General features: G+C 41.2%; 1 protein-coding gene across 2 annotated transcripts in view; it reads left to right on the top strand.

The window, feature by feature from the left end:
- SERGEF (secretion regulating guanine nucleotide exchange factor) overlaps positions 1-26,143 on the top strand; it is a 145,197-nt gene that overhangs the window by 27,156 nt on the left and 91,898 nt on the right. For both annotated transcript variants that reach the window (XM_060262304.1, XM_060262305.1), the window contains exon 9: positions 4,811-4,977. In XM_060262304.1, the coding sequence (XP_060118287.1) occupies positions 4,811-4,977 (167 nt within the window). The remainder of the gene's footprint in view (positions 1-4,810; positions 4,978-26,143) is intronic.

Raw genomic sequence — 26,143 nt, 5'->3', positions numbered from 1 at the left:
TTCCTGTGCGTTCCTGCTCAAAAAAAGCCCTGGATTTTACCATAGGGCTACTGTTTCACATTTTGTTTGGAGTAGGAAATCCATCAAATCTGTGGCAGCTTTGGTCTCCAGTGTTTCTGCAACTTCTACGTGACTTTCGTCACAGTCTTGAAGTTGTTTTGATAACTTAAGTTGTGCTGAACAGATGGAGTTGGATTTGCACAGGTATTCTCCATTCACTTTAAAAGGCTTCCATTAAGCTAGCATTTGGTAGAACTTCCAGCAGCAGAGTGCTAACAATAGATGCAGTGTAATTCAGGTCAGCTTTATGGAACAGCTTTATCCTGATTTATTTATTTTGTTTGTTGCTTTTAATAGGCACCTTTAAAAATAGCATGGCATATTTGTATTAAATATAAACCATGAAATGTGTAAGTGAAAATTGTTTTCTTACCTGTACTTGGGAAAAGCTGTAAATAGTTTGATAGCTGAAAACTGGCCCTAAAATATACTTTAAACCAGTGCAAGTAAGAAGGCTCGAGGCTTATCACAGCACTAAGTTTGAAACGCATTCCAATGTATTTTATATTTTGCCAGTATGACAGAAAATGTGGCTTTAAAATAGAAGCTTTGATTAGATGTACTACAGTATAATTCTAAGTGTTCAGAGGATTGCATCTTGAATTGAAATAATGATGAGTTTAATTTAGCAATTAGTAAGAATATTTTCCTGAATATTATTTTTCCTGATATAAGACTTCATGTAAAATATTTCACAGCACTTATTCCTTTATTAGTAGGCAATTTTAAAGTTGTTCAGTAGTCCCCAGATTAAAGTCCTGTCTTCTCTTATCCATTTTCAGTATAATTTCAACAAAATCTTCTGTGGCCTAAACATAAATTAATTTTGTGAATGGGTTACTTCTATGAAATAGAAGAATGGTCACCTGGATGTTCAGTAAATTGTTTGGTCCTATAATGTATTATACAGAGCTCAACGTAACAGTTAAAGCTGAACAAAAATCTGTGGACTTTTGGCAGAAAAATGGCACAAAACAGTTCTACAAATGCTTTCCTGAAGGACTTGGATAGGATTCTGAGTAGACCCACTTAGAATTGTTTTCTTATAGTCTCTTCCTAAGCAGGTGTGCTTAAGAATCCTGCTCCGGTCTTTTGAATGAGGCTTAAACTGAAGGAAGGGTTTTTTTTTTAAGGATTGTACTGTTAGTCTCTTTATTTTGTCTGTAAAGTCATTGTGATGTAGCGGCTGAGCTGTGGCTGGAGAGTTCTGGATTCATTTCCTGTTCCAAGTGACTTCTGCCTTACCCCTGACAACAGTCTTCATGACTGGGCAGGTTCACATGGGTAGAGATTAGAAATGGGCACGAACCAAGAAAATGATGGGTTTTGCTGGTTCATGGTTCATTTGATTTCCTGAACTGGTTCATGGCTCATTTGGTTTGGGAGGTACAGAACAGCCCCCTATTGAGTTAGAGATGCCAAACTAACTGGGAAACTTCCATGTTCTCCTTTACCTGCCCTCCAGGTTTGATGATTAGTTTTGGAATGTCCAAGTTATGGCTCCTATAGAGCAGAATTGGAGCTCTGTGATTAGCTCCTAGAGCTGCCAATTAAGCAGTGGAGAACTGCTATGGGTGTTTTTAGGGCTCTCAGAAGTCCCCCTCCAGCGTCACCTAGGGATTGATTGAATTGATGCCAGGCTTTCTGGAAAAATGAACTGCAAAATGAACCAAAAAAGCCACCAAGGGGGAAAGGTGGTTTGTTTTCCTGTTTGAGGATGGTGCAATCAATTGAACCGGTTAGAAACAAACCATGAACCAGGCTGGTTTGTGCTTGAACCATGGTTTGTTTTTTAGTTCATGCCCATCCCTAATAGAGATAGTCTTTTGGATATTGTGGTCCAAGCCTGTCAGAACTTTTAAGGGTCAAGAAGAGACACTGTTTGAAGAGGGCATGGGAGCAAATCAGAAGCCAGTGCAGTTAATATTATACTTCTGGTTTTGTATACTCATAATCTCATTTCCCAGTACCCAAAAGACCTGAGTTAACACAGTTTTGGTTCTTTGATGGTTCTGAACATTGTTTCAAAGGAAGCCCCTTGTAGTGCATGCTGTAGTAAAATCTAATTTGGATGTCACCAAGATTATACTCAGAGGTGTTACTTCAAAAGAGACAGCAAAATTGGACTAGGCTTCTGTAGAAAGAACTATTCTGTCCTACCCAACAGTAAAAATGTTCAAAGAATATGTTCTATTTATGGCAACTATGGTAGACCCAAAGTGTCTTGTCACATCTTATTAAGGAACTTACACTGTATGGTTGCCATTTGGCTCCTTTAAGGCAAACCCCAGAAATTAAATTGTGATATTTTAAAAGCACATTAAATCTTTATTCATATTTGAATGGGCATGACTGGTTATCTGGCAGTTGAAAACTTAAGCAAGTAGGAAAGTATTGATAAGAAACAAAGTGAAGGAAATCCCACATTTTGGGGGAAGCAGGTTGTGTTAGTTGTATATAAATTTGGATAGATTTTTAGTTTCCCTTTGTACTAATTCCAGAATTATGTTAGTCTATTGTAGTAAAAATAAACAGGACTCATGTATTGCTGTTGTTGCCCTCCCCCAAGGAAAAAAAAAACAGGCTTTTTTTCTGGGAAAAACTAAAATACATGCAATACTTTCTTGTCTAGCTTATTTTGCTATTTTAACTATATAAATGCATTTATATTAGTATATGTAATTGAACTAATTGGAATTTTTATATACTACACTTGATCTTAGCAAAAAGACTGAGAAATTATATCGGCATATTTATAGAATTTATAAATTTAAACACCTTAGTCTTCTACAAGCAAAACTGCAAATGTAACCAGTAATGACAGTAAAAAGGTTTTAATTTTTCTGGGTTTCTTTTCTTCTAAGACTAACGATTTCATTTCAGCATAAACTTTTGCCAACTAGAGCCTGCTTCTTTAGACACACTTGTTCATGAAAGCTTACACTGGAATAAGCTTGTGTTAGTGTTAAGATGCCACAAGAGTCCTGTTGATTGTGCAATTATTAGTGTATTACACTGTTTAGAAGTGAACTGTCAGTCCCTCAGAGTGGTTGAGGACTCCCAATGGTTGATAGGTAAGATATTCTAGTAGCTCTTTGTTGAATTTATCTGCAGAAGCAGACTGTCTGTGGCTGATGCTGGGCCTGGACTTTACCCCCATCAGGTGCCCCCCCCATCCATGGCAATGAGGCCCTACCTGCATCTGGGAGACTCAGGCTCAACATCAGGCCCTCCAGCCTCTTACCTGGGGCTGGAGGAAGTGTCATGGAGGCAGTTGATGCCAGGGAATTTGGCCAGTGTGGTGAGTAGGGGGTACCCTAGGGTTCCCCTGGTGACATGGGGGGAAGCACCTTTGGCTTCCTCACTGAAGCCGATGACAGCAGCAAGTGGTGCTATCCAGGAGAAGCTTACAGTAGCCAAGGATAGGCCCCAGGAAACTCCAAGGCCATTGGGGACGCAGTCACCACCCAAGCACCTCAGCTGCACCAATGACAACCTCCTTGACAAGGCAAGGAGCCAGGGACTGGGACATGCCAGATCAGGCTGCAGGCATGGCTAGAACTAAGCTTCCAGGCTGCATGGAGTTGGGAGGGGCCAGTGAGGGGAAGGAGGGGGGATGTGCGGCAAAAAGAGGCAGGTCCTGCAGCTGGCTGGACATTGGCCAATCAGACTGTGAAGCTGGCACAAGGGAGGGCCAGGACTGGTTCTTGAGAAGAGGAAGGCTGGCATGATCATTACAAGAGAGATGTCTCAGATAGGCCAGTGAGGAAGTAGGGGACAGAGACTTTTACAGGAAGGAAGGACCATCCCAGGGAAGGGAGATGCGCAATGATGTAGCTTCCTCTCCTTGCTGTCCTGAGACCTGGAGATTCTTACTCTGGTCAATGACAGCATGATGTAAGTGCAGAGGCAGTGGGGATGAAGCCTCACAAAGGCTGAACACGTTTTAGTCATCTTTTGACACTTTTGTAAATACAGTTGTCTTGCTATGAATGATTAGGCACCTTATTTTTCTAGAGATGACAGAGTTTGCTATTTCATTTTCCTTTACTATATGAGCTGTTTAAGATGAAAATTAAGTTCTTTATTGAATCTTGAAAGCAACAGCTGTGCTTGCAAGGATGATGACTAATTTATTTAGATATTTGGAAAATTTCTGTCACCTTGCCAGGGAATGTTCTTGAAACAGTTTATCATAAAAGTTATTAATTAAAACCCAGACTTAGCATAAAACAGCACAAAACATGGAACAGTTTAAAAAGTAATTTCACAGGCTTAAAAAAAAAGACCATCAAATGATGTTTAAAATTTTAATCCCTTAATTCAAAGCCTGTGTAAAAAGAAATGAGAGTACTGTAGGTACCTTGAGCCTCGAGAGGACAGGCATACCACAGTCAAAGTGCCACTGCTAAAAAGCCCTGTTTCTGGTTGCCATTCTGAAGATAGCAGGGCTTGTGAAGAAAATCTGTGCTGATGGACTGGAGGAGGAGGTGGTCCTTCAAGATGAACCATAGATTGAATTTAATTGCATAACTAAAATGACATTGACGTCTAAAATTAGAAGGGGTAGAAATTACTTTTTAAAACATAGAAAACTGATAGTCTTATGATTCTTCCCATGCTGCTGCTGTTAGTCTGATCTCAGTCTTGAAGAATTCTGTATTTTTGTCTCTTACTGTAAAATTTGTTGTCTTGACAGAAGAACTGAAGTTGCATAATTCTCTCCCCACCCCACCCCCTTTGTATTTAGAAACAGGGAAGACCTTTACCTGGGGCAGAGGAGACTATGGTCAACTTGGAAGGAATGGAATGCTGTGTGAGAGACAAAGCCAGGATGAGAAGAGATCAACTGAAATCCCTTTCAAAGAGCCACTCACTGTTCCTATGGCAGTGCCCAGTCTGGCTGGAGCATCTGAGGTAAGAAACAACAACAACTTGGCATTACCTCCAGACTTTTAAATGTTTGATGTTGTTCTATAGATTTATGAACAAAACCACAGGCCAGATGCTAGATTTTTAGAGTTAGAGACAGTTGAGGCCCTTTTTATGGATTTGAAGGGAGAGCCACAATATTAATAGTAACAGTGGCAGGTAATCTTACCATTGCAGTAGAGAGAAGGGAAGTATCTGTAGAAACAGAATATGAGAAATTGAGATTATATTTGTGGACAGTGATAAATCCATTTTCTCAACAATGACATTTGAAAAACAGAATTATTTTCTCCATGGGATAAGTCAAATAGAACAGGTCAAGTATTTCCGATGTTGATTTGCGCTGAAGTAATCTGCGTATGTCATATTCATTCTGGTTAGGAACAATATCGTCAGTTTGGGATTAGACCAAACTTCACTGGTACACACCCAGAGGTCTCCCACGTCAATGTACATGTTTAATAATTTTCTGTACAATAATGTCAGGTGAGGCTGTAATGTTAATGATGTCAAAGGGGTAGCCATATTAGTCTGTCATAGCAAAATAAAAGTCTGGTGGCACCTAAAAATCTAGCAGATTCGTACTTAAATAATTTTTTGTGTATCACAGCCTACTTCTACAAGTAGGTACATGAAGGGGAAAAACTTGATGAGCAAACTGTTTGCTCTTGGGTCCTCTCTTACAATCCAGTATATGTAACTGCTAATTCTATTCATTTATGATGGGACTCACACCTAACCTTCCTGCATCAACTCTTTCCTTTTCCCTTTGCATGGAGATTTACACTTGAAATACTCATGGTATAATTCATACCAAGCCTTGGCTCTTCCCCAGCCTTCCCCAAAAGATTTCCCAATACAATTTCTGTTTCATATATTTATCTGAGGAATCTACTGTCACTCATGAGCACTCATATTGAAATAAATGCTAGGCTTTAAGTTGCCACTGGACTTGTGCTTTATTTTGTCATTTTAATGGTAGGTTTCTAAGATGGAAAACACACACATATTCACACACATGCCCACAGTGAAAGACTTTTCTGGCAAAGTGGACATGGCCTCAAATTAAAGAAATACAAATTGGTTGTCAAGAGTGTGATCAAGAAAGAGAACAACTTTTTTAAAAAAGCCTTCCAGAAGCTGTAAAGATCAAAAACCTGAAAGTTATTTCCTTATAGAAATCTTTCTTTCCTTTGCCCATATTCTGAACTTCATGGGTGGAATACCATGATAGATTATGGTTTTGGATGAATCCTGAAGGAATAGCCATGTTGGGCTCAACCTACCCATTACTTTTCTTGCAGTAAATCACAGGTTCAGCTCAACGTATTTGTTTCTGTGATTGCTGCAAAACTACTTCCATATGGTCTCTCCTACTGTGCATGGATAACGGTACAAAATGATCAGTTGAATGCATCACCCACATCATATGAGTACTTTCCACTCCAGCACCTGTAGCCTTGGCAGAGGAGCAGCAGTGGAGTGGAAGTGTCTGGGCTACTCACTTGATTGGTGTTTTGATGTTAACTGTGGAAAATTACAACAGAGAAGAAGTTTTTGACAGCAACAATACTGCATAGGTAAGATGCATAGCAAATGCTCAACCTATATTTCTTTTAGATAAAGAAGGCGACCTTGTTTATAGTGGAGTGAGCTCTTGTATGCAAGGTGTTCTTTGTCTGATTCAACATCATTCTATTATCATTGAGTTCTGTGCTCTGGAAGAGAGTTAGTTATTAAGAAGAGTCTTCAAACTATTTTCTGTTTTAGGCTACTCATAAAATGTTTTTTCTCCTGGTCTGTGTTATTCAGTTGGGTTACAACATTGCACTTTCCATCCACTCAGTTCTCTATTTCTGTAGTGCAAAGGTTTCCAGATACAGGGCAGCAGCTGTAACTATGATTTGTTAACATGTTTTATTGGTTTCTCATGCTAATGTTACCCAGATCAAAGGTTTTCTCAATTTGTTAATTTTACTATTCTGCCATTGGATTTTAACTTTGTGCCACTTTGCATTCTAAACCACTGCCCACCGGCTATATGTAGCTCTGCTCACTGTACCTCATTCCTCATCTGAAGAAGTGTGCATGCACATAAAAGCTTACATACTGTAGGTAGCCATTGTTTGCTGGCCTACTCAAAATCTGGTTTTCTGGTTGAATGCAAACCATGCTTTCTGATTTCAAACATCAGCCCAAACTTTGCCTCATCTTCTTTGTGCATTGTTGCACTGTTTTGTATGATGCTTGAATAGAGTACCAAAGTCTCTTTGTTTCCTTTTCTCTCTTAAGGGTGATAGTACGGTCATGATCATGTTGTGATATCAGTAAACAAAATGACATCAAGCCTACCATTATGTGGTGTGTCCAGAAGGATAACAGCATAGCTGTCTTTTGTATTGTAAGCATTCATCTAAAGCTTGTCATTCAGAAATATCTTTGATATTGTAAAGATGGAGTGGCCTCATACTGTAGTAGAACTGCTAGCTAAGATTCTTGAAAAAAACCTTGGCATTCTTATTCTGCTTTATTCTGCATTGGGGTTTCAGTTTCTCTCTGTCTCTAAAGGAGCCCTAGAGCAGTTTGTTTTCAGAACACTGAGTACCTGCAAACCAGGATGGCATGAACAAGGTATATCAGTAGCTGCTTAGAAGGAATGACACGATACTGAAGTGTCTGAGGGCTTGTATTGCTTTCTTCCCCCCCCCCCCCATTGTATATGCTGTTTTTGTATATGCAAATACCATGCTTTAATCAGTGTCCAAAGTCAATACTCCCCAGACACAATATTTCTGGTAATCACTCTACAAGTTTTTATATGGTCTTGCACAGTTATACAAAATCCATTTTGCCTTTTCCAGACAATGTTTCATAAAGTAATAGTGAAACTGGTGAAGAGTGCCTTCACGTTGTAAATGGAATACCATAGATGACCACATCATTCAGTATTCTCTGAGGCTGTAGTTGTGGATGCATATTTTGCAGTACATCCTGATACTTGACCTAGGCTCAGTAATGAAATTGGTGCCACCTCGCAGTGGGACCTTGCAGCTATGGCACATATGTATGTGGACAGAGCCAGAACTTACTTCGTTACATTGAAGTATGTCATCTGACTGTTTTTAAAAATGAAATCTTTTCTTCTTGAGTGACTGAAATCTCTCCCCACCCTCCACTGTTGTAGCTGTTGTGGACCACATCCAGGCTTTGTGCTGCTACCCGAAAAATATAAGTATTTCCCAATATTCCTGAATCCCAATATTGGTATGGTATTTGGGTTTGGGAAATATTTGGGAAACCAATTTTTTTTTCAATTCCATTATACCTGACCATTGACCATAATGGTCCCCATAAGGTATAATAGATAATAGATCTAGGGGTATCTGGCGCTCTGGGGGAGCTGTTATTTGAGGTAAAAGCATCAAATTTGCAGCATAGCTGCTGGTGCATTTCCTAAAAAAAAAAAAGAATTAAATTTTCAAAAGATTGGACCAGAGGTCCAATTCTATGGACCACCAAAGAAGGTGCCCCCATCCTCCATTGATTTCAATTTAAAAAGTAATTTAAAAGGAACTGTGAGCCCTTTAAACACCTTCAAGGTTCTCCAAGCTGTGGGGTCACGCATCTTGGAGAAGGCATTTAAATGGACTGTCATCCCTTTAAATTTCCTTTCTTCATCTACCCAGCAGGATTTTCAGGGTTTAGATTTATGTGAACAATATCGAAAATTACTATCTACCTGAGTCAGTACCCAAAAAATACCAATAACATATTTTCTGGGTATTTTTTGGGCTTGGATTTAGCTGAATGTATACCCCTAATTGGCTCTGCCTATCGTATCACTAAATCCCATCCAGTGAAGTCCATAGAGAAAAGAAATAATGATAGAGATTGCCTACGTCAGCTAATTTTATTACCACTTTGATGGATGTACAAGTTTTATATTGTTATGTTATATTTCAACTTGGTGTTGTGTTGTACTGTTATTGATGAGTTGTGTTGTTGCTGTCGATTGGCCTAGAGCCGCAATAAACTGACTGACTGACTGACTGATAGAGATAATATTTTTATCAGTGTTTTTGTATAGCATGAGATTAATTCTTAATAAAGAATTACATATGTTTTGTATGTAAAGTGTTGTTAAGTAGTCCCTTGGAGAGCTGAATTTGATGGGTGAATTTTTGTGTTGTTCCGCATGCAAATACCAAGCAAACGTTGTTGAATATCTTTCAGTTTGTTCAGCTCCAGCCAAAGAAGTAATTAAATCTTTATGTAATACATACCGTAAAATTTGAGGAAATATGCTCAAAAATGCTATCTCAGGTACAGGATCATTATACTGCTCAGTGACCCCCCCCCCCCTTTCTTGGAAAACACTCCGTCTCGGAACATAGAGTTCAGATCTTTGTATTAACTTGCACAGCAATGGGAATTGAATTCCTCAAACCTTGCGGCATGTTCTTCTTCTGGAGCAGATTTCTGAAGGTGCTTTTAAGAGCAGTGAATTATTTAAACAGTAAGTCAAAACAGACTGTCCAGGACAAGAAGCCGTGCTTTGAAACACCAACATGCCTTGAAATTAAGACAGTGCACAGCTCCTATCTAGAATAACATTAGAGAGAACTTGTTTTCGGATTGTTTTCATAAATTTTATGCTGGACAATCTATCAAAAAGTGATGTGAGCATTATCATATGTGCTCATGTGTCGTTTCTATTCATTTTAATGAAAGTTATACCAGACATTACTTCCCATTGGCTCATGCTATCCTGTGTATTGAACTATTTATCCAGTGACAAGTAAGTTAAAAATAATAGTTTTGTTGCTAAGATAAAGCCAAAAGTCAACTCATATATGGCAGTTACAAGGTATAAATAGAAACCTACAAAGAATTGTGGGAAGGGCATCTAATTTCCCCACTATTTCTTCTTTCCTGTACCTGAAAGTCCCCATAGATTTTCCTTTTTCCTGCCTCCTTTCTCTCCTACCCACCCACCTTCCCAGCTACCTTTATCTGCCCCCCACCTACAATTTTCCCTTCTTCCTTATCCTGATAGCCTTTACCTATGAAAAGTATGACCCAGATGCATGGTTAGGCTGGACCCATTTGCAAAGTGAGGAACTTCCAAGGGGCACTTCTTTCCCTCTGCTTTCTCCTTGCTACACTATTTCCTCTTTCTCTCTTCTTGGAAATTTCCATATCCTCACCTTTCTGTGCTTCTCCGGGGGTCCCAGGAGTGGTTCATTCCTTACTCCTGGGATCATAGCGTCTCCTCTCGAAAGGCGGGAAGTGCTTGTCCCTTGGCTTCCAGTCTGTTCAGCCCTGCCCTCTGAGCAGGACATGCTGGCTGAGCTTTAAGCTCTTGGCCCGGAGAACAACAAAAAAGAAAGAAAGAAAAGAAAACCCAGCAAGCGGGCTAATCACCGAAGCGGGAAGCTTCCCCCCACTGATGTTGGAACCTTCCTGATGGCTAAAGCCATCGCGAGTCGACCTGTAGCCCCTCAGAGAGCTGAGAGGCCACGGTCGTCTGCCAGGTCCTTCGCTGCCTTCCTGAGGCACCTCGGCAACCCCGGGGGCCTGTAGAGCGACTGCGGAGCTGGCTCAGGCAGGGAGAGGACTCACGACTCCCATGCTGCCCTCCCAGGTTGCCGGACCAATGCGGGAAACGCGGCACAGCAAGCCCCAGAGTGTCAGAACCCTGGTAAGAGCATCAGGGTAGAGGCGGCCTGGGGGCTTTGGGGGAGTGGTATGAGGAGGTAGCCCTAGGTCTTCCCCCATCCCAGTTCGACACCACCTCAACAGAGGGAATTGTCTTTCCCCCTCAGCCCCAGTAGATAGGAGGAGGCTACCTTGTCCCCTGGGGTCCTTCTGAATGGGGGGGGGGGAAAGAAGTGGGGGAGACATGCTGAGGGATAGTATGCAGTCCTCAGACAGCTGAGGCAGGGATGAAAACAAGGGGTCAGGAAAAATGGTGGGAATAGTGGCCATTTTCTTCTGCTTTCACTTTCAGTTCCCTGCATGCACAAGATGGCTGCTTCCTCAGCTTTACATGTGACTTGGACCTCTCAGACTCCCCTCCCAGGGAAGACAGGACAGACATCCAGTCTGTGGAACTCTCAGGAGAAGATACCAAAACAAATCTTTTCTTCTGAATCCAACAACTAGTTAAAAGAGAGGTGCAGGCTGCTTCATCAGCCCAAACCCAACCAGATCCTCCAGCTAAGAGGACTGCCAAACAGAAAAATAGGGAGCAGGACAGGGAAGAAGAGTTCTCTTCCCCCAGATCTCTCAAGAGAAGGACAAGCCATATACCTTCTCTCTCTCGTTTAAAACAATTTTTATTATTCTGCAACATTTTATAATATTCAACTGTTATTAAATGTTTAATACCAATACATTGCATTATATTTTCTACCTCCCTCCCCCCCTTTTCGTGACCTCCTCCGGTGCTTTTTACTTAAAGTATTAAAAAAAAATATAAAAGGTAATTTGACATTTTAAGAATCTTTATAAAAAAACCCTTATAATTATAGTAAGTTAAAAATAAGGAAAAGACCATTAACTATTATTATTATCCTTAAAAGAAAGGTTATTTTTCCATAATCACATTTTTTCACTAGCATTTAACTACTGTCAAAATCACTAAATGTCCTTTCACCTGCCATTGTTTTTCAACATACTTCTGAAGTTTTCCCCACTCACTTTTAAACTTTTCTAAATCATATTCTTTTAAGATTCTAGTCAGCTTGTCCATTTCACTCCAATGCATAGTTTTCATAATCCAGTCCCACTTTTCTGGTATTTTGTCCTGCTTTCACATCTGCGCATATAATGTCCGTGCAGCTGAAAGCATGTACCAAAGCATTGTTCTGTCTTGTCTTCCCATTGTGAATATAGGCTTTAAAGTTGAACTCACCAAATCACTTTTTAACAGCACAGTCTTATAGAATGGAGCATGCCCTTTCAAATGAGCCCAAAATCGCCTTTCTCCGAAGCTCCAAAGCCAAGATATTAATTTTTTAAACTTTTGACCTTCTTTCAGTGGCCACCGATGTTTCTCTATGATTGTAGTCCTAGAGAAGGCTAGGAGGCTAGGAGGTTTACAGTTTTCCCTTCTTTTAATTGCCGCTTCCTTCCTTTCTTACCACAAAGTCTAGTTTTCTATGGTTTTCTATGGTTGAGAAGTCTCGCAATACTCCTATGATGCCAGTTCCTGTAACGTCCTGTTGATCTGCAGTTCTGTTCTGTTTCGAAGGGGGTTGCCCAACCGCAAGTATGCAAAACAATTTTCTGTTTCCTTTTTTTAACCGTATTCTCTAATTCTCTTAGTCCCAAATTTACCCCTTCCTCCTCCTTCTTTACTTTAATATAATATAAATGTATCGACCTTTGTTTTTTCTCCAAATAAATCTTATTTTAGTCCCGGAATGATAGATAAAGATCTTTACCTTTAAAGACTGTGATCCTTTCAAGCACCGTCTCCTTTCAAAGTAGCTATTAATTAGTCCCAAAGAAGCTTTGGCTCATGGTGAATTTATGTCAATTTAACGACCCCAGATGTCTCTGTAGATGTTGTAGTGCAATTCTTCCCTGGGGACTCTTCAAAGCCAAAATGGAACCCCACTGGGATGCCTTGTCAGCCAAAGTAAATCCCCTCAGAATTTCAAAAGCATGTCATAGTCATCTCCTTGTCTAGAAGATGTAGGCAGCAGGTGTTAAAAAACCCTTCTCTGTCCAAAACAGAGGTCCTGTTTTGCTCCTCGATGAGAAGCACGTCAATCCTCCATGACACCAAGCAGGAAGTCTCCATATACCTTCTTTCTCTCAAAAACTTTATTCTTCTGATCAGGAAGAGGACTCAGACCTCTCTGACTCCTCCTTTCCTAATGAGCCGGGTGAACTCTCAGAGGAGGAGGAGGAAGTGGTCACTACCACTCACTCTAAACTCTTCCCTCAAGACATTTACTCACACCTGCTTCCCAAGGTAATCAGATTGCTGCAGCTGCAGCACACCCCCAAAATCAAAGAAGAGGAGGAAGTGGATTTACCAGTGGGGGCAAAGGATATTATTCCAAAATCAGATTACAAACCATTGCAGGTTCCTCTTCCAGCAGGTTTTTATTCCATCATCAGATCTGAGTGGGAGCACCCAGCAAAGCCTAAAGCCACTTCGTCTACCTTTTCAAAATTTTATTCTTTTATCCCTGAGGCATCTAAGCGACTAAAGCTGCCAGTAGTGGATGACCCGGTCAATAGTCTGGCCTCCAACTCTGTACTACCAATGGATGCAGATGGGCTGCCCAAGGATCCATCTGACAAGCGTATAGAACGGACCCTAAGATGGGACTTCAAAGCTTCATCCAGCTCCCTCAAGGTATCAGCTACGACCTCACTGTTTTGCAGAGCTTCATACATTTGGCTTTCAGAACTGGCAAAAAGAGAGGACCTTCCCAAAGACGTTAAAGATTCACTACAGCCTTTGCAGCAGACTCCATGCTGGAAGCTGTGCAGCTATCTGCCAGAGCTATGGCCCCAAGTGTCACGGCCTGCTGGAACATGTGGCTCCGGCACTGGGATGCGGATCCTTCATCCAGAGCGAAGGTGGCAGCAGTTCTATTCAAAGGGGTTTCCTTTTTGGAGAAGCCCTTGACAGATTCCTCATCTAGGACAGAGATAAGAAGGAAGTACTGCCTTCCAAGAAGAGGGATAGAGGCAAGCGCAGGTTTCAGCCCTTTCGCAACAATAGGAGGAACCAAAGGCAGTCCTCTTATTTATTTATTTATTTATTTAATGATTTATATCCCGCCCTTCCCAACAAGTGGCTCAGGGCGGCTTTATAAGTCTTTCAATCAAAATAAGTCCTTTCGATCCAAATGGCAACCCAAGTCAAGGTTTTCACATAGATGGCAGCAGATGATTACAGACAAGTGGGTGCGGGACATAGTAACTTACGGCTACTCCTTGGAGTTTCGCCTAATTCCCAGGGATCATTTCTTGGAAGACCCCAAGTCTCACTCAGCGGAAAAACACCAGACACTGCTTTGAGCTATAGAACATCTTCAGAAAGAGGCCATAGAACCAGTACCACAGAATGAAAGGAGTCTATTCGGTCTTCTTCGTGGTCCCAAAGAAAAATGGGGATGTTCGAGCCATTCTGGATCTGAAGTGAGTGAACAGGTGGGTGGCCACGAAGAAGTTCAGAATGGAAATTGAGAACAATCTTAGCATCTATCCAACAGGGGGACTTCATGGCCTTGATAGACCTGTTGGAGGCTTACCTCCACATCCCAATAGCGACACCGCATCAACAGTTCCTTCGGTTTGCATACAATGGCCGTCACTTCCAGTATTGGGCCCTTCCCTTCTGACTCAAATCATCTCCCAGGGTCTTCACCACAAGACTCTTTGTCCTCCCCACAAAGACAGCAACACAGTCCAGAGTGCCATCTTGAGACTGTTTTAGTATAGGAAGGACTATTTTATAGATTTTTAACCTTATTGTACATTGCCCAGAGTCTCATGTATTTGGGGATTGGGTGATTCACTAATCTAATAAATACTGCTACTATAACAATATATATTTCTTTTTCTGTGGCAAGGCAAATTCTAAAGAGAAAGAAGCAAAATTTGGGCAAAAATATTCCCTCTCCTCACAACACTGTATCATTCTCTTTCCTTGACAATACTGCTTCCAGTGCTTTTGGTAGCACGTGAAGCCAATTAAGCATATTTTTGGAAGTATAGAGCAGAATCTTCCATGTCCACTTAGTCTGCTCCAACTTCCTTCTTAAAGTAGATAAAAGAGAGAACAAAAACATAAAAGAAGCCATGTTGAATCAGGGCAATGGTCCATCTATTCTAACACTCTGTGTCACACATTGGTCAAAACTCAGAGATCATGGATTTCCCTTCATCTTTTGAAGGTAAATGTATTGGGGGAGCTAGCTGCGGTTGACTATGCAGGTAAAGAAGAGATTGGATTTGTACCCTGTCCTTCACTCAGAGTCTCAGAACGGCATACAGTCTCCTTCCCCTCCCCCTCACCACAACAGACACCCTGTTCCCTCTAAACTGTGGAGTCTTGTGAGCAAGAATTCTACTTTGTGAGCCACTGGCATTAAAGTTGTGAGCTACTGCATAAATTAGCTTGCTCTGGGGCCATTTTTCCTGAGCTAGGACAAAAATGTGTGACCCAGAGGCTAAAAAACCATGAGCTAGCTCACACTAACTCAGCTTAGAGGGAACACTGAAAGAGAAACAGCTCTGAGAGAATTATGACTGACCCAAGTTCATACCAGCAGCTGCATACAGAGGAGTGGGAAATTAAACCCAGTTCTCCCAGATTAGAGTCCAAGCATTTAATCACTACACCAAACTGGCTCTCCTTGTACATCAGCATAGTTTTGCTAATTCAAGCTACCTCTGCATTGATGTTAGTTAAAAGAAAACTTCTGTTTAGAAATGTTGAAAACACTATGGCAACTATTTTGTTTATTAAATCTAAGTGGTTGAGGAAGAGAGTAGGAAGGGTTAACCTCCGTTTCAGGGTCCTACACAGCTAGAATTGGTCTTTAGAGATCATTTGGAAGATCCAGCCATGTTTGTTTTGACTATTAGACAATGCATTTAACCACAAGTTTAGAATAGTTCTATCCATGTTACTTTCACTTTGTAAATCCTGGGATATGCGGCCAGTTGCAGGTACTTGAATTCTGCTCCAATTCATGTGAGAAAGGATGGCAGGATTGAGTACTTTTTGTGAATATGCTGTCCTAGAATTACGCTTGAGGTTCAAAGTGCAATAAGGAAAAGCATTTAGAAAACAGAACACTGGCATCTAAAACTAGGAATGGCAAGATAAAAACACAGCCAGGCCCCTTGAGGAGAGAAAAGAAAAAAAGAGCACCTCCATGTGTAATTACTGGCTTGGGGAGGTTAGGTTCACAGATGCTGTTCTGAATAGACAACATGCTGCAGAAATCATGTCTTGAAAAAATTATTAATCACACCTGTCATAAATTGTAGAAATATGCTTGTTTAAGTATTCTAGACTGGGGCCCTTTGAATCAGCAACCCATAAGCAAGTTCAAGTTTAAACATTCCCCCCTTTAGATATTTAGAATAATGTCTCATTGCAAGCTTCCTTGTGAAAAGAACAAGTGATCTCTGAAAACTTCCAGAACTACAGCTGATCTCCAGACTACTTAAATCACTTATTAGTTAATTCAAATATTTATTCCACTTCTCCTGGAGAAAAATGGCTGATTTGGAAGGTGGACGGCATCACATTATAGTAGAACAAAGTATGAGTCCAGTGGCACCTTTAAGACGGACAACGTTTTATTCAAGTTATGAGCTTTTGTGTGCACACATTCCTTCAGCTCTGTTGCTTCAGACCAACACGGCTATCCACATGAATCTGCATCACATTATAATCTACAGAGGTCCTTCCCCTCCCTAAACCCTACTGTCCCAGGCGCCACCCTCAAATCTCCAGGTATTTATGAACTTGGAGCTAACAACCTTAAGAGTGTGTGTGAAAAAGCTACTTTTTTGGCAGTGCTGTCTTTCTGAAATACACACATGTGGTTGAAGTGCAGATGGCAAAGGAAGAAGGACTTATTCCTGTGCCAGAAGAAAAAGGTCTTGCTGTGTGCATACGTGCACCCCCCCTCGCTTTTTTTTTGTAAGTTTGTTTGAGAATATTGTCACTGGCTACTCATGCTTTTGGGAAAATGGTGGAACTCAGAGGTAGGCAGTCATACCCACTTAGGTATGGAAAGTTTGCAGAAAGATAAAAGCTTTGGGAAGTTAAAGGAATTAAAGTAAGTTTGTCAAGTTTGTTGTATTTATATGAGAGCAATTCATACTAGCTGCAATTTCACAAGTGTTAGTGATGAAGATCCCATCAACTTCTATGCTTGAAGAAAGGTCAAATACATATTACAAGTTTAGCTCTCCAAACTGTCCAGTCTCCAATTCTGAGCAACCACTGGAGTCTCTGGAGCTAAAAAAATAAGTATAGCATTTTGATCTGTGTCTATATAACGTTCTTTTTTACCCCATATAATATATAAATGATAGTAAAGGATAGTAAAGGTGTTTAACATCTTTCTGCCTTTTGTTTTTGATCACTAAACCATTCCTTAGCAATATGAATTTTGTTCAGCTGTTTCTGCAGGGCTACATTAATCCTGTCTCTGTAGGATAATCTGTAGCAATAAAGGGTCATTTGGAGGCTGAGAAAAACGTCTCAGATTTTTTTTTAAACTATAATTTTGATGTATAACATTTCTAAATTCAGTGCTAGATTTTCACGTCATTCACTACAGCTCTTTTTAATAACATAATATGTTATCTTGCATTAAAAAGAGCCGTAGTGAATTCTATGCCTATATTTATCTTATCCTTTTAAAGAAGTTTGGGGGGCCACTTTTTTACTTGAAGGTTAAAATAATGAGTGTTCAACCAATATTCTGATCTACCAACCTGAAGTTCTGCATTCTAATATATCTGCTTTATTTAGTATGCTTTATTGGCTGAAATTTATGGCTTGAAATTTTGTAGATGCTAAATTAATTCTTGGAAGTATTATTAGTAATTATGGTCTGGAGTCTGGACTAGGTTTGGGAAGGCAAGTGCTAATGTAGAATCATAGAATCACAGCATTGGAAGGGACCATATAGGCCATCTAGTCTAACCTCCTGCAAAATGCAGGATTAGCCTACAGCATCCTTGACAAATGTTTGTCCAGCCTCTGCTTAAAGACTGCAAGTGAGGGGGAGCTCACCATAATTGTGCTACTGATATTTTACCACTGGAATTAGGAATATATCTGGACTTTCTTACATTGCTATCTGCATCATTTTATTTATTGAATTTGCAAAATACCCCCTCCCCTTTCTGCCATTATAAGGGCTAACAAGATGACTAACAATTTAAAACATACGTAATAAAATTACATTTTAAAAACATGAATATCTATTAAAACCAAAACGGAAAGACATAATTAAAATGATGGGCAGAAAGGGGGGATCATTGAGGAAATGCCAAACAAAATAAAAAGGTTGTCACCCGCTGGTGGAAGATGGCAACAGAAGGGTACATCGACTAATTATCTGGGGACAGAATTCCAGAGTTTTGGTGTCGTGACCAAGAAGGCCCTCTCCCAGGTTGCCACCCATCTGATCTCGGAAGGCAGGAACAGCTGAAACAGGGCATCCAACGATGACTGTAGTGGTCAGGGAGGTTCATAAGGGTTTCAGTGGTCCTGCATATGGAGCAGAGGTCCATCAGTGGCTATTAGCCACAGCGTATTGTTGGAACTCTCTGTCTGGGGCAGTGATGCTCTGTATTTTTGGTGCTTGGGGGGCACAGTGAGAGGTCTTCTAGCCCCATTGGTGGACCTCCTGATGGCACTTGGTTTTTTGGCCACTGTGTGACACAGACTGTTGGACTGGATAGGCCATTGGCCTGATCCAACATGGCTTCTCTTATGTTCTTATGTTTTAAGTATGTTGGTCCCAAACTATATAGGGCTTTGAAGGGCAAGACGAGCACCCTGAATTCTGCTTGGAAACAAATTCGGAGCCAGTGTTGATTGGTCAAGACTGGAGTGATATGGTCCCTGTGACCCCCTCTAGTCAGCATCCTGGCAGTAGCATTCTGTACCAGTTGATGTTATTTCATTGTTCATTTTTTCAATCTCTTTTTTAATTTTTGAATGTTATGGTTTTATTGGCATGAGCTGCTTTGGACATTTTATTTTAACTGGGAGAGTCGGATATGAATACTTAAATGTACTTGGAAGGGAAAAGAATGAGAAGATGATGATGATATTGGATTTATATCCCGCCCTATACTCTGAATCTCAGAGCGGTCACAATCTCTTTTACCTCCCCCCCCCCCACAACAGACACCCTGTGAGGTGGGTGGGGCTGAGAGAGCTCTTACAGCAGCTGTCCTTTCAAGGACAACTCCTACAAAAGCTATGGCTGACCCAAGGCCATTCCAGCAGGTGCAAGTGGAGGAGTGGGGAATCAAACCCGGTTATCCCAGATAAGAGTCCATGCACTTAACCACTACACCAAACTGGCTCTTTAATATAAAAAAATAGTATGAATCTGACATTTGAATACTATCAGTTTTACTCACATGACTTATTCTAAGAAGGCTAAACGCTGTTGGTATTTAGTATTCAGTTGTTAGAATCATAGAGTTGGAAGGGACATCCAGGGTCATCTAGTCCAACCCTCTGCACAATGCAGGGAACTCACAAATACCTCCCCCTAAATTCATAGGATCTTTATTGCTGTCAGATGGCCATCTAGCCTCTGTTTTAAAACCTCCAAGGAAGGAGAGCCCACCACCTCCCAAGGAAGCCTGTTCCACTGAGGAACGGCTCTAACTGTCAGGAAGTTCTTCCTAATGTTGAGTTGGAAACTCTATTGATTTAATTTCAAATCATTGGTTCTGGTCTTACCTTCTGTGGCCACAGAAAACAATTCCACACCATCCTCTATATGACAGCCCTTCAAGTATTTGAAGGTGGTGATCATATCACCTCTCAGCTGCCTCCTCTCCAGGCTAAACATGCCCAGCTCCTTCAACCTTTCTTCATAGGACTTGGTCTCCAGAGCCCTCACCATCTTCGTTGCCCTCCTCTGGATCCATTCCAGCTTGTTTATATCTTTCTTAAAATGTGGTGCCCAAAACTGAACACAATACTCCAGGTGAGGTCTTACCAGAGCAGAGTAAAGCAATACCATCACTTCACGTGATCTGGACACTATACTTCTGCTGATATAGGCCAAAATTGCATTTGCCTTTTTAGCCACCACATCACACTGTTGACTCATGTTCAGTGTATGGTCCACTAAGACTTCTAGATCCTTTTCGCTTATACTACTGCTAAGACAAGTCTCCCCTATCCTATAACCATGCATTGGATTTTTCCTACCTAAATGCAGAACTTAACATTGATCCCTGTTAAAATTCATTTTATTGGATTTAGCTCAGTTTTCCAGCCTGTCAAGGTCGTCCTGTATCCTTTTTCTGTCTTCTACTGTATTTGCACCCCTTTCCAATTTAGTATCATTGGCAAATTTAATAAACATTCCCTGTATTCCTTTATCCAAATCATTTATAAAGTTGTTGGACAAAACAGGTCCCAAGACAGATCCTTGAGGCACTCCACTTGTCACTCCTCTCCAAGAGGATGAGGAACCATTCACAAGCACTCTTTGGGTGCAATCTGTTAACCAGTTACAGATCTACCTAATTGTAACAGGATCCAAAACACACTTTACCAACTTGTCAACAAGGTTAGTATGTGGAACCTTATGAAAAGCCTTACTGAAATCAAGATAAACGATGTCTACAGCATCCAGCAAGGTAGTCACTTTCTCAAAAAAAAAATCAGGTTAATGTGACATGACTTGTTTTTGAGAAACCCATGCTAGCTCTTAGTAATCACAGCCATCCTTTCTAAATGTTCCAGGACTGACTGACTGATTGTTCTAAAACTTCTAGGTATAGAAGTCAAGCTGATGGGTCGGTAGTTACCCGGATCCTCCTTTTTCCCCTTCTTGAAGATGGGGACAACATTTACCTGCCTCCAATCTTCTAGCACCTCACCTGTTCTCCAGGAATTCTTAAAAATAATAGCCAGATGCTCAGAAATTACATCCGCAAGCTCTTTTAGAACCCTTGGATGCCCTTCATCTGGCCCTGAGGACTTAGTTTCATTTAAAGAATCTAGGTGTTTATATACTACCTCTCTGCTGATCCTAGGTTGGAACTTCATACCCTCATTATATGTTCTGTTTTTGCCATGTTGAGCATTGTTTCCCACAGAAGAGAAGACTGAGGAAAAGTAGGAATTGAGCAGTTCCGCCCTCTCTTAATTACTCGATTTCACTTTCCTGCCCTTGCAATGGGCCTACCATGTCCTTGCTCTTTTTCTTACTCTGAACATAAGAAAAGAACCCTTTTTTTGTTGTTTTTAGCATCTTTGGCCAACCTAAGCTCATACTGAACTTTAGCTTTCCTAACTTTTTCTCTACAGGCACTGGTGATTTGTTTATATTCATCCTTGGTTATAAGAACATAAGAGAAGCCATGTTGGATCAGGCCAACGGCCCATCAAGTCCAACACTCTGTCACACAGTGGCAAAAAATTTTATATACACACATACACTGTGGCTAATAGCCACTGATGGACCTGTGCTCCATATTTTTATCTAAACCCTTCTTGAAGGTGGCTATACTTGTGGTCGCCAACACCTCCTGTGGCAGTGAATTCCACATGTTAATCACCCTTTGGGTGAAGAAGTACTTCCTTTTATCCGTTTTAACCTGTCTGCTCAGCAATTTCATCGAATGGCCCTCCTTCCAATTCCTAAAGGAGTCTTTTTTATTTCTCAGATCTTTAGAGAGCTATTTGTGCAGCCAACTCGTATTCTTTAGGCCTTTTCCCCATTTTTTCTTCTCATAGAAATCGTGTGTGATTGCACTTTCAGTATTTCACTTTTAAGAAACTTCCACCCCTCTTGAACCCCTTCTTCCTAAGTATTTCTGAGCATGGGATTTTACCCAGAATAGTTCTAAGTTTGTCGAAGTTTGCCTTTCTGAAGTCCATCCTATAAGTCTGACTACGTATAGCTTTTCCCTTTCCTAAGGCTGTAAATTCCAAAATCACATGGTCACTATTGCCCAGGGTGCCCACTATTTTCACTTCTTCAATCAATTCTTCCTTGTTGGTGAGAATCAAATCCAAGATAGCAGATCCCCTTGTTTCCTTCTCCACTTTCTGGAAAAGGAAGCTGTCAGCAAGACAAGTCAGGAATCTATTTGACCTTTCATTTTTAGCAGAGTTGGACTTCCAACAGATGTCCAGGAAATTGAAATCTCCCATGATCACTGTGTCCCTTTTCTTGGAGAACTTTGCAATCTGTTGTAGGAGTATCTCAGCCAAGTCCTCTGCCTGGCTTGGTGGTCTATAGCAGAGCCCCACAATAATATCACTGTTATTTCTTACAGCTTTTATTTTTACCCAGAGGCTCTAAACTGAGCTGCCATGCTCAGATTCACATATTTCCTCACAGTTATATACTTCCTTCTTATATACTGCTATGCCTCTGCCGTTTCTCATTTGTCTGTCCCTTTTAAATAAGTTGTACCCTTGAATCCAAATATTCCAGTTGAACAAAGCAGTAGACAAGTGCATTTTTAAGACCAACTAAATTTTACTCAGAATGTAAGCTTTCGTATGCTCTAAGCAGACGTAGAGCATACAAAAGCTGACATTCTGAATAAAACTTAGTTGGTCTTAAAGGTGCACTTGTCTACTGCTTTGTTCTGTTGCTTCAGACCCACTTGGATCTAATATTCCAGTTGTGAGTGTCATCCTACCAAGTTTCAGTAAGGCCTATTATGTCATAGTCTCCTTCCTGTATTAGGACTTCGTTACTTCTGTTTGTTTCCAATATTCTGTGCATGTTGCTATTTAGTATTCAGAAGTATTTAGTATTCTGAATTTAGTATTTAGAAGTAATTACAAAGAAGTTGTGTGAGCAAAAGACCCCTAATTTTAGTTATATACGGACATTGTAATCACTCGTTTGGTTGCCAGGGTGCCTTGAGATTCAGCTCACACACATCTGTGAAACGTGGGTTTTATCTACCATTTTACAAGAGACTTATGTGAATACTAACAGCCTCAGCATTCCAACAGCACTCTATATCTCTGGAAGAGTGCTAGCCAGGAGTACAGATGGGTTTCCAGCTGCTCCATGCGTGCACCATCTCGGCCGTTGCAGTGAAAGAAGTTGCGCTGCCAGGAACTGTCGGGGCAAGCGGTTTCCAGCCTTGACGATGAAAGCCATGTTGGTAGACTAACATCAGCAGCAGCCATCTTCCTGCAGTGCCAGACTCCATGACAGAGAAGCGAGAGGCTCACGTACTCAACAGCTGTTACTTCTGCATAAAGGCAATCAAGCTTACCTTAGGCGTGGATCCTGCCAAACTGCCTAAGCTTTTGTCCAACGGAACCCAAGACAAAAGATGGTGCCAGCAGAGGAATAAAGAAGAGGAGGAACAGATTCACTCAGAGCCATGGTTATTGTATAAATCAGGTGTCACCTTAGGTACCAATTTGGCCCTATACTGTCACCTTTAGATAAGTTTGGATAGCTTGTTTAATCACCTCTACCCGATACCTCCACCAATGCCTTGCCCTGTTACACTGGAGCCTCCCCCTTGCCCATTGTTACCTGGAAACCCAATCAGGTAACCAGGGCCAGGTACGCTCATTGGCTAGATATGGACATCCAGTCAGGTACCCAGAATAGACTGGCCAATGCCCAACATACAAGTCAAGTCCCTATGGTTACTTTGAAGCCTCCCTTTTTCTGAGGTAATGTACCAGCTGACCGCTTGTCATCCGCCCCTGCACCTCCTACCCCCTAAGGGTTCAAGGTAGTCCTTATAACTTCTGGCCCAACTTCCCCCACATGTGCATTTGACAGTACCACATACTCCACTGTTAGATATGCCCCTGATACCTGATCAGTTGAGGGTTCATTCCCCCATCTCCTTTTTGTCGCCATTGGAGCCTTCTTCAAAGACTACGATAGGTAATGATTACCCTGTTTGTCAATGCTTGTGTTTACCCCTGTCTATTTCAACCCTATCTTTATTAGGACTGTATGTGTGTTGTGTGACTTTATATCCTTGTATGTTCGCCTTTATTTTATAATAAAACCCCTTTAATTATTATATTATATTGCCTCGTTATTGGGTAATTTCCAAAGCAGACACCTTCTGTATAAATTGGTTTTAGATCTTGCTGAAATGCTGATTGCCCTCCACTCTAAATCCCCCAAAATCCTAATTTTAGGGTAATTGGCTTAACAGTTGCTCAAGTTTTGCAGCTGATGGTATACTGAAATCTATATACTAATAGGCAAGTTGGCCAGATCTGAGAATACTTAAATCTGGTGACTGAAACTGTGAGCAGGCAAGACAGATCTTTATATAAACCTGAAAAGGGCCCCAGATTTGTAGAAAAATGTGAAATCTAATAAATAAAATTGGAGGAATTTTTTAAAAATCCAAAAATGATAAAAGGAGCCTATAGCTTTAGCAGTGGATTCCCTCAGTTGCTGTTGCTAGACAATCACAGTATTCCAGGCTTAGCTCTGTCAATAAAAACTGGAGTAGGGCATGGTCCTTTCCAGTTGTACTTTGATCTTTGAGGGAGGACTCATTGGGGCTAGGCCTGCATAGAATTGCCGGCTCCTGACGGGGAAATTCCTGGAGATTTTGTGGAGGGGTTGAGGAGGGGAAGGGGAGAAGCCTTAGCCCAGGGGTGTCGAACTCATTTGTTATGAGGGCTGGATTTGACATAAATGTCGGGCCAGGCCATGTGTGTGTCATAAAATGTAATGCCAGGTAGCGGACATATAAACTTTATAGAGGGCACAAACATAATTAAAGATTTTTTTTCACTTAAAATTAAACATGCTTAAAACATTAGCATGCTTGCAAAATTTTTGTTTTACAGGCTCTGATGAATATCACCTCTTGCTATGAATTATTGCATTCAAAACTGCAGACAATGTCTGTGCTGTACCAATCTTGAATATGCTGTTCAGGTGTTCTTCAGGTGTGCACATCTGTAAGTTGCAAACCTACATTTGATTTATTGACATTCATTACAGAGATCTCATGGTCAATGCTTTGAGCCTAAGACCCAGCAGAAAACATGAAGCAGCTGGGCATTGTGAGCTTTTCTAAAGAAGTTGCTTCATGTGCTAGTCAAGAACATGTGAAGGCACCATGGCACAGACTGAGGGCTATGTACTTGTCTACAAAACTATAGTCTTCCTCAGAAAAATAACTACAACTCCTATCTGGCAGCGCAAGAACAGAGAGGCAGCCATGTACACTGGTCAGTATCAGCCTTCTTACTATCTGGGAAGTCTAAGTTCAAGATCACCAGCCAAAGGAATCCGTGAAAGAAAAATCAAGGGAAATTTGCTGAGTAAACCTGGGCTGGACATACACATTCAGCCTAATCCTGGCTTGCTGTTATTGGTTCTTCTAAATAGTTTACATGCTTTCCTATTGAGAAAGACTGGAGGGCATGGATACAGTGAAAAAGAGCAAGGGTACCAGTTGCACCCATAACAAGCCCAACCAAACACTCTGTGTGTATGTGTGTCTCTCCTTGTAGCAAGGCAAAAAGCTCATACCTTTAATGAAATGTTGCTAGCCTTAAAAGCACTTTCTTTTATCTATCTGATGGTGGGAACTGGGCAAATGAATCTGGAGCTCTTTCCTTCCTTCCCCAGGGGACAAGGAGAGGGAGGAGCCTCAGCCACTAAGGAAGAGAGGCTTGGCTCAGTAACTCTGCAGTGTGATTGATTGAGCCTGGCAAACTTAATCAATACAGCAGAGCTATAGAGCTGAGCTCCTTCATTGGCTGGAGCTCTTCCTCTCTCCTCCTCCCTTTGGGAAAAGGGAGGGGGAAGAGGGAAAGAGCAGGAAGCGGTTGCTTGGCTGGCTGGCTGATCGGGGGAAAAACACAAAATGGTGACTGAAGAAAGCAGGCAAGGGAGAATGAAGCAGACAACAGCTGGTTGCTGGGGGCCTGATTGGAACCCTCTGGGGGTCGTATCCAGCTCGCGGGCCATATGTTTGACACCCCTGGCTTTGCCAAATATGCTATAGAGTCCACCCTCCAAAGCAGTCATTTTCTCCAGGGGGATTAATCTCTGCTGTCTGGGGTTCAGTTGTAATTCTGGGAGATGTCCAGGTCCTCTCCGAAGGTTGGAAACCTAAGGCTTGGAAGCAATCTCTTGGTGATATGATACCACCTGACTTGCATGACTCAGACCTAGCTGCTTGTTACTGTTCAAAAGCAGCCACCCTATGAAAGCCAGTGTAGTGAAACACTTTGGGCTTCAGAGTAGGTTCTGGGATATCCAGGTTTGAATCCCCATCTTCTTGCAGAAGCTCGTTGCATGATTTTGGACTGATCACATACTTTTATCCTGGCCTTTCTCAAAGAGTTGTATGATAAAAGGAGGAGAGGAAAATAATGTAAACTGCTTTGGTCTGCACTGTGGAGAAGGGTGGGGTATAAATG

Source organism: Heteronotia binoei, chromosome 21, assembly GCF_032191835.1.
Source record: "Heteronotia binoei isolate CCM8104 ecotype False Entrance Well chromosome 21, APGP_CSIRO_Hbin_v1, whole genome shotgun sequence".
NCBI lineage: Eukaryota > Metazoa > Chordata > Lepidosauria > Squamata > Gekkonidae > Heteronotia > Heteronotia binoei.
This window is presented reverse-complemented; position numbering and strand designations above follow the sequence as displayed.